Below are 10,311 nucleotides of genomic sequence, written 5' to 3' on the forward strand. Positions count from 1 at the left end.
GGTGAGCTGCTGAGTCCAGGATATGAGTAATAAGCAACTCTAAGGTTTCATCATCAGTGTGAGCTGCCGAGAAGCACATAAGTGGGTTTTTCTTAGGAAGAAGTTGGTGTGGTGGGTTTCTCCCCCCACGGCTCGGGTGTCTGTGAGGACGGACTTTGGGAAAAGAGAGTTGCTGGAGCAGCTTGGAGACAGAGCATGCTGTGTGGCAGTACTGTGCCTCAACTGCTGTCAGCCTCGGACTGCTGCTCTGCTCTGTGAGCCAGGAGTTGTCCTGGACAGCCCGGGGCATTCCCAGGAGCCAGTAGGCACCGTCTGCCGGCCTGTGTCAAACGCGCAGTGTGGTTGGCAGTCTGTTTCCCTTCCTCCCGCGTGGCAACCTTGGGGCGGCTATGGTGTTGCTAACTGGACTCACCTACCGTTGCCAAGTAGAGAAAGATAGTGCAAGTTGAGTTTAGAAGCTGCCCTTGGCATTCCTAGGAAGAAGTTAGGGCCCCGGCTGAACGTTAAGATTTTTCCCATCTTGACTGGGACCCAGAGGTCCCAGTGTATAGTCCTTAAAATATTGTGCAGCTGTTTGAAGAAAACCTAAGTCATCTGCACTCAGAGAACGCAGAAATTGATTTCTTTCTTATGTGAAAGTCTGACTTGGTACGTAGTCCAGCGGCAGAGGCAGTTTTCTTGTGGTCTTCTAGATCAGCCCGGGTGTTGCATTCATCCTTGTGGGGGAAGATGGCTCACCACGAGCACGTTCCAGGCCCCAGAAAGGGAGGAAGGATGAAGGGAGAGAACACAGGTTACCTTCAAGGGCCTAACTCGGCAGTGGCACACGCCGCACAGTCAGGCGGCCTCACCTGACTACCTGCAAGGGGAGCAGGGAAATGGCAGTTTCTCGTTGGATACCGTGTGACCAGCTCAAACAGAGGATGGTGTTAGAAGGAAGGTGTAAGAATAGGTTTTGGAGCATAGTCTGCCACAGAAGCTTGAGTGTCCAGTGCCTCACGGTGCTGCAGTTCTAGAAGCTATGTTTACAGTTGTTCCCAGCTTTGTCGGGGATCAACGCAGTCCCTGCAGAGCAGGAGGGCCTGCTCTTGCCCCTCCCTCGGTCTGGGGTGGAGGTTCTTGGTGGAGGTACTGCCACTGTTGTAAGCTGGACACACGAACCCTGATGAGTGCTTATGGTGGGGCATCGAGTAATGATCAACATCTTTTAAAAGAGCTTTCTATTTTGAAATAATCATGGATTCAAGTTGAGGAAATAGTGCAAGAAAGTCCTGAGTATCTTACACTTAGCTTCTCTCAGGAATTACATTTTTTTTTAATCAGGAATTACATTTTTTTTTATAGAGGCATGTTTTATTTATTTATTTGTTTGTTTGTTTTGCTTGTTTATACATGCACTGGGTACAGTCAGAAGCGCGGGAGGGTGAGAGAATTCACCAGAGCCAGAGCGAGGAGCAGAGCAGGCAGAAGCGAAGTACACTGCTGAGGGGAGCAGCAGGCGGCAGGAGAGGTCTGCGCCATGTGGGACCCTCCTCTGGTGGCCGGGGAGCAGCCGGGGATCAAACTGGCACCGCAGAGGTCGCAGGCAGCTTCCCAACCCAGCGCTCAACCGCTTCGCCACCGGGGAGGCCCAGGAATTACATTTTACCTAACCAATATAAACTCCAAGAAAATGAATTAAGACAGTACCTGTGTATGGGTCTGTGTCATTCGATCCCACGTGTGGCGTCTTGTAGCTACCACTGTAGTCAAGAGACAGAAGTCACGTCCACCCCTCCTCCCCACCCTTCCTTACCCCCCTGGCAACCATCGTTCTGTTTCCCATGCCTGTCATTTTGAGAATGTCATGTAAGTAGAAGCACACAGCATGTGACCCTTTGTGTTTGGTTCACAAGGGGCATAACGTCCTTGTTGTCCATCCAAGCAGTTGCGCGCATGTCCGGTCAGTACTGCTAAGCACTGTTCAGCGGCAGGGATATACCATGTCTGTTTAGCCATTCGCCTGTGGGGAGACATTTTGGTCGTGTCTAGTTGTTAAGTATAACAAACAGTGTGACAGTATAACAGCAGTTACAGCCGCCGTTAGCATCTGTGTACAGGTTCTTGTGTAAACGTATGTTTCCCTTTCTCTGGGATGAATGTCCAGGGGTGTGATTGTTGAGTTATGTGCTAAGTGCGTGTTTAGTTTTTAAAGAAATTGCCAAGTTGTTTTTCAAAATGGCTGCACCATCGTACATTTCCACCAGCAGTGTTTGACAGATTCAGTTTCTCCCACATTCTTACCACCATTTGGGATTATCACTATTTTCATTCTAGTGATCCTAATAGGTAGTGCGGCCCCTTCATGATCTTAATTTGCATTTCCCCAAGGCTTGTGATGTTGACCATCTTTTCATGTGTGTATTTGCCATCATCCATCCTCTTGGGTGACATGTTCTTCATGTCCTTAACCTGTTTTCTAATCAAATTGGTTTTTTTTTTTTTGGTTGCTGTTGAGTGTTGAGAGGTCTTTATATGTTCTACATGTAAAGCAATTGTCAGATCTGTGGATGGCAAATATTTTCTCCCAGTCTGTCTCTTGTCTTTTTATCCTCTTGCACAGAGCAGACACTTTTAAAATTTTGATGAAGTCTAATTTATTTATTTCTTTTTCTTTTCTGGATTGTGCTTTTGGTATCACACCTACGGACTCTTCACCAAGCGCCTGGTTCCGTAGTTTTTCTCTTAAGTTTTCTTCTAAAATTTTATAGTTTTATGTTGTACATTTAAGTCGGTGACCAGTTTAATTTTTATGTAACATGAGATTTGGGTCAAGGTTTATTATTTTTTGTCCATAGACTTGCTTCACCGTTTGAAGAGGCTCTTCTTTCCCCCTTGGCTTACTATTGCACCCCTGTCAAAAGTAAATAGATTATACTTGTGTAAGTCTGTTTTGGGGCTCTCTGTTCTGTTCCATTGGTTTGTGTGTCTTTGCCAATACCACACGGTCTTGTTGCTGTCTTTACTACTTGATTGCTGGGTATTCTAGCTATAGAGTTTTAATTCTCCTACTTTGTTCTTTTTCAAAATTGTTTTCGGTATTTGTAATTCCTTTGACTTTCAATCTAAGTTTTAGAATAATTTTGTCTTGAGCTGGGATATTACTAGGAATTGTGTACCAGTCTGGGGAGAGTTGATGGCTTTACTGAGTCTTCCGATCATGAATATGATCTATTTCTCCATTATTTAGATCCCATTTTATTTCTCTCATTAGTATTGTATAGTTTTCAGCATGCAAGTTCTTTACATGTTTTGATAATGATTTCATTTGGAGTCTTTGTAAATGATATTGTATTTTAAATTTGGATTTCCAGGTTTCATTGTCAGTATGTCAAAATACTGCTGATTTTCATGTGTTAATCTGTCCTGCAAACTCACTTTGATTCTTACCGAAATCACTTATTAGATCTAGGCATTTTTTATAGATTCTTTGGGATTTTCTACATAGACTGTCATGTTATCTGCAAGTAGGAACAATGTCATATCTTTGTTCTCAATGTCTGTACCTTTTGTTTCTTTTTCTTACACGACTGTGCTGGCTAGGACTTCCAGATTGTGCTGAAAATAGTGATGAGAAGAGAAATCCTTGCTTTGTCTAATCTCAGGGGAACCATTCAATTTTTCATTAAGTATGATGTTAACTTTTTTTTTTGGTAAAAGTTAAACTTGAGGAGGGTCTCCCTGGTGGCGCAGAGGGTTAAGACTCAACCGCAGCCACCGCAGCACAAGTTCCATCTGCCGCAGGAGCAACCCACATGGTGCAGCAGACCTCTCCTGTCTCGCCTGCTGCTCCCCTCAGCAGTGTGTTTTAGTGGATCTGCCTGTTGTTTTCCCCACTCTGTCTCTGGTGAATCCTCTCACCCACCGCACCTCTGGCCTGTACCCCAGCTCTTATATGCATAAATAAATAAGTCTTAAAAAAAAAGTTCAACTTGAGGAGGTTCACCTCATTCATAGCTTTCTGAGTGGTTCTTTTTTTTAAATCATAAATGGGTATTGAATTTTATGAGATGCTTTTTCCGCATCAGTTACACTGTCATATGACTTTTGTCCTTTTACCTGCTATTGGGGTGGATTACATTGATTGATTTTTGAATACTGAGCCAGTCTTGTACCCCCAGAGTAAGCTTCTCTAGGTCATGGGTATAGAATTCTTTTTATATATTGCTGAATTCTGTTTGCTAATATTTTGTTAAAGATTTTACATCTATATTCATGAGGGGTGTTGTGTCTAATTCTGTTTTGCTATGGCTGCTTCCTTCCAAGTCCTCTGGCTAGAGAGAGGAGATCTTGGAGGGATGTTTCTCATCTGTCCTCATTGGCATTTCTGGACTGCTGACTTCTCCATATCCAGTTTGGAATATATGAGGCAAAAAAGAAAACCCGGGAAATTTACTGCTGTGTGTCTCCCCGGCTACTGAGCTCCCTAGCTTGTGTGACTTTATCACACCTTGGTTGGGGTCATTTTACATACACCGTCCAGGGTTCAGCTGTTGGTGGGCAGGGTAGAAGGCAGTGCGTCTACTCTGTCTTACCCTAAAACCAGGTGTCCAGACTTCATCTTTTTGAAAGTATGTTTTGAAGTCTCTTCCCTGCCTATGTGTATGAAAAATCAACCTTTAACTCAACACTTGTTGTGGAAAGGGAGGGTGCGGTGTGCAGCCTGGCAGGGCACCTGGCGCGGTGTGAACACCCACCGCCTCTGCTGCGGTCAGTGTCTTCCAGTGATTGCGAACATGTCTGTCTTTCTAGGGGGTTTCATTTCCATTTTCCTCTGAGAATTCATGACTCTTGTTGTGGGGCATGAGGATATAGTGTTAACACCATGTTGATTTATCATCCCAACCGTAGACAGTTTTGTGGGGCAAAGAGGATGCCAGGAATATCCAGGGCTGCACAAACAGTAGCAGCAGAGACTAGTGGGCAAAGGGCGACCTGCGGTTACCCTGGTTAGGCCTGTTCTATGAATTTGCTGTGACTGGGCTTGGGGGTATAGATGTTAAAAGAGTCTGTGTTTTTCTCTATTGCTGCACGTGTGTGCTGGTGACGGGACTTGCATGTCCTCACACTCATGCTCGGTTATTCGTGCCTAATAACAGAAACAGAGCAGAGTTATGTAGGCTGGCTAAATTAACATAGACATTTTGCTAAAGAGAATGTTCTTCTATTCTGTTTTCTTTGCACTTTCCACAGGGGCCACCTGCCCTGGAAGAAATATTTATTAGAATGTCTTGGCTAAATGGAATTCAAAGTGTTTGAAAAGGCCCAATTCATAGCTTTTCTTCAAGTGACAAAATAAAAACTTCTGCAGGTGTAAATAATTCATCCCAACAAATTTGTTTCATGTGGGGCCTGCCTGCCTGCCGCTGAATATACGATTTTATTTTTGGAGTCCTGTGACATTAGCCTCTTGTTAGTTTAGCACTTCCCATGAATCGTTGAGGTCTGGCCTGCGAGGGTCTGGACCTCCGAGTTCTGTCCCACTAAGCCGCCTGTCCTCCCGCAGGCAGTCCTCCAAACAGAAGAAGGCCATCCAGACGGCTATCCGCAAAAACAAGGAGGCGAACGCGGTGCTGGCGCGGCTGAACAGTGAGCTCCAGCAGCAGCTCAAGGTAAGGAGTGTCGTGGATTTGGACATGGCTGGATGATGTCTGCCAGGATTCCATGTGAGGTCACATCCGCAGGTCCTGAGGGTTGGCACCTAAGCCTTTCTTTTCAGGGGTCCGAGGTCTGTCTATTACATCCTGGCCCTTTCATCTGGCCGCTTAGTTTTGTTTAGACAAACATTGGCTGAGCGTCTGGTTCCATCCCTGTAGGTCAGACTTGCCCCTCTGTTCTCATTTGGAAGGCCGAGGATGGCTGTGTTTTAACTTCCATGGGCTGGTTCTTACATGCTTAGAGGGAGACTGGACACTTTAATGTGTGGGCTGCATAGGGTGTGTTAGTTGAAAGGAGGGCGAGGTGTGAACACCCACCTTCAAAGGCTGTTTGAAGTATTCTCTGCTACTCAAAGCTTTTGGGTAAGCCCTTTCTTTCGGTCCTCTCTGAGCGACGCTGTGCTGCTCAGAGCAAGCAGGTGACCCTGGTACTATCGAAGCCCAGCCCCTCACTTGGTACCGCGCAGTGGTTCCATATCACCTTCTCAAGGACATCACCTCTGCCCTCGGGGACATCACCTCTCCCCGATTCCTCATCCCCGTCACGCTCTCCTACATTAGTGTCCCCGGGCAGCTGTGGCACAGTGCCACAGACTCGGTGACTTCAAGTAACAGGCGTTTAGTCTCTCACGGCTCTGGAGGCCAGAGTCTGCAGGCATGTGTCAGCAGAGCCGTGCGTGCTCTCTGAACACTCTCAAGAACGACACTTCTTTCTTCTTCCCACTTCTGGTAGATGCTGGCAATCCTTGGCATTTCTTAGCCTGTAGTTGCATCACTTCGGGTTGGCTGGATGATGTCTGCCATGATTCCATGTGAGGTCGCATCCGCAGGTCCTGAGGGTTGGCGCCTAAGCCTTTCTTTTCAGGGGCCCTAGGTCTGTCTATTACATCCCGTTTCTCTGATTGTTCCCGTCTGCACAGACACAGGCCCCCGCATTGCCCACTGGCCTTCACCCCACAGCCTCCTCCAGCCACTGCCCCAGGTCTCTGGTCTCTTAGTTTCTTCGGCACCATTTTCACTTACTGTCTTTACTTTTTTGCCAGCAGTTTTCTTTCCTCCACTTCAGCGTGACTTCACTTTCCTCCCCTGACAGCCCCCTCAAGGCCAAGCCCAGCGGACCGGTTTTAATACTGTTGGCTTTTCGGAAGGATCCTGCACAACCAGCCATTCCTCCTCTGAAGTCGCTTCGCTCACTGGCTTTGGGGACACTGTACTTTCCTCACTTCCTGCTGCTTTCCTTGCGCTTCCTCCTTAGCACGCTCAGCTCTCTCTTCTTTGATTTCTTGTATAGTCCTTTCTTTGGCCCAGCGTTTTATTAAGAAGCATTTCAAACAGAAAAGACAGCTGAGAGAAACCATGCAGTGAACCCTTTCACAGCCATCAGCTCGGTTCTGCCCTCGGCACTTTCCCCTGCTTGTGCTCCCCCGTTGTCTGGCCGCTCCTCTGTCCATCAGGCCGTCTGGCGCTTGACATGTTTGCAAGTAAATGGCCGTCACCTGTGTGTTTCCCCTAACTACCTTAGCACACATCTTGTTATGGGCTTATGATATAAATTTTGCATGCAACGAACGCACACCTCTCCAGGGTGCATTCGCTGCGTTGTTAGCGAGTGCATGTGCTTCCAGAATCCAGATCCCAGTCAGGAACATTGCAGTCACCCCTGGGAACGCTTTCATGTTCCCACTCAGGCCCTGCCCCACGTACGCAGAGGCGACCACTGTTCTCAGTTTCTTAGACCACAGTGTTGGCTGTTCCCTAAGTTTATCGTAAATGATGTCCTTTAACATGTACTTTTGCGCAAAGCTTCTTTCACTTAGAAATATGCTTTTGACAGTTGTATTTGTTGTCTCACGTGTCAGGAATCCGCTCTTCTTGCTGAGTGGCGTTCCATTGTGTGACCGTGCCAGCTCGGTCGTCAACTCTATCAATGTACATCCAGGTTTTGGCTATTTTGAGTAACACGGTGTTCTTGCGTAAGTCTTTACCTGGGAATAATGTTCTTTCTCTGGGGTAAATATCTAGGATTAAGATTAGTAGGTGATGTGGTGTGTGTGATCAGTTTTATTAGAAACTGCTCATTTTTTCCAGCGGTTGTAGCATTCCGTACTCCCACCACTCATGTAGGGGTCTCCCCTCGCCCCACATTCTTACCAGCATCGGCTGTTTTTAGTCTTTATATTTCGCCTGTTCTATGGTGATGCAATTTTTACTTTTTCTTAATTATGTGGAGCGCTTTTCTCTGTGGTTATTTACCTTTTGTATATTTTATCTTCTGAAGTCTCTTGAAACAATTCGATCATTTTTGAAATTGGGGTTTTGTCTTGTGCACACTACGTTGGGGCTGCTGTGCTTGTCAGAGTTTTGGCTACTTTGGGTTCCTCGCGGAAATGGTGTCCTTTTGGGTGTTGCTATTTCACATAGCATAACGCCCTCCAGGGTCATCCATGTTGTCACAGTGGCAGGATTTCCTTTATTTTTTAAGCTGAATAATATTGCATTGCATGTGTGTATGTTTTTCTGCTTCCATGTCTTGGCTCTCGTGGCTAATGCTGCAGTGAATAGGGGTGTGCGGGTAGCTCTTTGATTTCAAATCCTTTGGATATGTGCCCAGAAGTGGGGCTCTTGGATCCTGTGGTAGTTCACTGGTTTTTTCAGCTTTATTGAGATATAATTGATAGTACAGCTTGTGTAATTTTAAGGCGTATAGCATGTTGATTTCATACACTTATGTATTGCAATATAATCATTGCGGTATTGTTCGTTGGCACCTTTATCACATCACATGCCTTTCCTGATTCAGAACCCTCAGTCTCCCCCACCCCCCCACTGCACACACGCACACACACTCACACTTTGAATCATGAATCTCCTTATTCTGCTCTTCAAGCCCCCGCTGAACTCTGATGTCAGCCTCTGCTCTATCTATCACACAGGCCTTTCGTTCATCAGACATGCCGAGTTCGTGCTCCCCCTGCGGCCTGTGCAGTTGCCATTTTGCTTTCCTGAGTATCTTCCCCCAACATCTTCACATGGCTCTCCCCTCACTTCATTCAAGTCTCCGTTCAAATGGCATCACCTCTGAGAAGCCTCCACTTCCCACCCTCTCTGCCTTTCTCCCGGATCCCCCATTGCTCTCTGTCCCACCTCTGATCTATTTTCTCCTGGGAGTATCCACTTTTTTACCTTGATTGTTTTTCTCTAGCCATTTGGGTATCGCGGCTGTGGGGGGATGGGTCTGATCTCTCCTGTGCTTTGCTGGGAACATCCCACCTCAAGCAGAATCTGGCCCATGGTAGATGCTCAGAGGCTGTTGGCAGGGTGGGCAGGAGGGCGGGCGAATAAACACTTGCTGAGCTCTGCTTGATTAGCTCGTTAGTTCTTTCAGGGCCTCTTGGAATTGAGACTTTATATGAAATTCTTTCCCACCTTGACCAATTCTACGTAAGAATCGGTGTCCCCAGTCTCTCTGCTGGTAAGTCTTTTAGGGCTGGACGTGTGAATTCTCCAGTAGCACGTTGCTGATCCCGTTTTCTGCCTTTAGCCAGGAAATCATGCCTTCAGCCATATTTTGTGCAGGAACCTGGACGAAACTTGTGTGGTGTGATGGCCAGTGCACCCTTCCGTCCTTCGTGCTGCCCGAGTATGGTGCTCGGCTAGATAAAGGAGGGGTTGCAGATAAAAATTGAGTCCTGGTGCGTGCCTCTCAGTACTAGGAGTCTGCTTTTGCTTTTCCTCTCCCTCCCACTCAGTTGTTTAAAATTCTAATGTCAGCCTCTGCCAGCCACTGGTCCTGTTAAAACCGAAGGTGAGATTAGAGTGGCAGGAGAGGGTGGAGTTGTGTGTCAGTTTCATTGGCGTATCCTCAGGAAGGGCTTCAGAGATCACGCGCTACGAAGCCTCCTTTGTCTAGTCACCCGCTTTAAATATGCCGCCATCCAGTCCGCTTGTCCTCAAGTCACATGGCACATAAGTGTTTGTGGGTCTGGTTATGTCTCTTTCTAATACCTGGTGAAGTAGGGGTGAACCCACGAAGTGACCCCTTTGCTTTTTTGTTTTTCTTCTTTCTGATTTGTGTCGTGCAGGAGGTTCATCAAGAACGGATTGCATTGGAAAACCAGTTGGAACAACTTCGTCCTGTCACCGTGTTGTGACCCCCGAGATTCAAGTAACAGTGGGTGACCTTTTCTGCCAAGATCTTTCCTTTGAATGTTTCCACCCAACTACTTGTCATAGATGTCTGATTGTGTCAAAAGCTGTGAGCAATGGCATATAATCCACATCACCCTTTCTCTTGTACTTCACGTGTGCATTTTATTGTGGTGGAAAAGAATACAGCTGATTTTCACACTTGAAATTGTAATTATCAGTGGAATTTATCTCCAATTCTCAAGGTGTTAGATGTTGCTCCTTACCAAAAAAATCAGTCTTCTAGGAAATAAAAATAATTTAGAGCATTATTTATTTAAAGACTTTATAATTTTTAGAAAACCTTATAATCCAGTACTTTCAGGATGCTTGTTTTATTTTTGTATATGTATCCTATATAGTAGGTTGGTTTCCTGCATATTTGGAATTCCTGCCAGATAGTCTTTGGCATGATGATAATAAAAACTAA

At 46.1% G+C, this 10,311-nt stretch overlaps 1 protein-coding gene across 3 annotated transcripts in view; it reads left to right on the forward strand.

Moving 5' to 3' along the window:
- The window catches only part of REPS2 (RALBP1 associated Eps domain containing 2), a gene marked incomplete at both ends in the record, with an annotated part of 164,245 nt that extends 154,398 nt beyond the window's left edge, over window positions 1-9,847 (forward strand). For all 3 annotated transcript variants that reach the window (XM_084258093.1, XM_084258094.1, XM_084258095.1), the window contains 2 exons: window positions 5,546-5,651; window positions 9,779-9,847. In XM_084258093.1, coding sequence (XP_084114219.1) covers window positions 5,546-5,651; window positions 9,779-9,847 — 175 coding nt within the window. The remainder of the gene's footprint in view (window positions 1-5,545; window positions 5,652-9,778) is intronic.
- Window positions 9,848-10,311: the final 464 nt, after the last annotated feature.

This window comes from Talpa europaea, assembly GCF_964194135.1.
Source record: "Talpa europaea genome assembly, chromosome: X".
In the NCBI taxonomy this organism is placed as follows: Eukaryota; Metazoa; Chordata; class Mammalia; order Eulipotyphla; family Talpidae; genus Talpa; species Talpa europaea.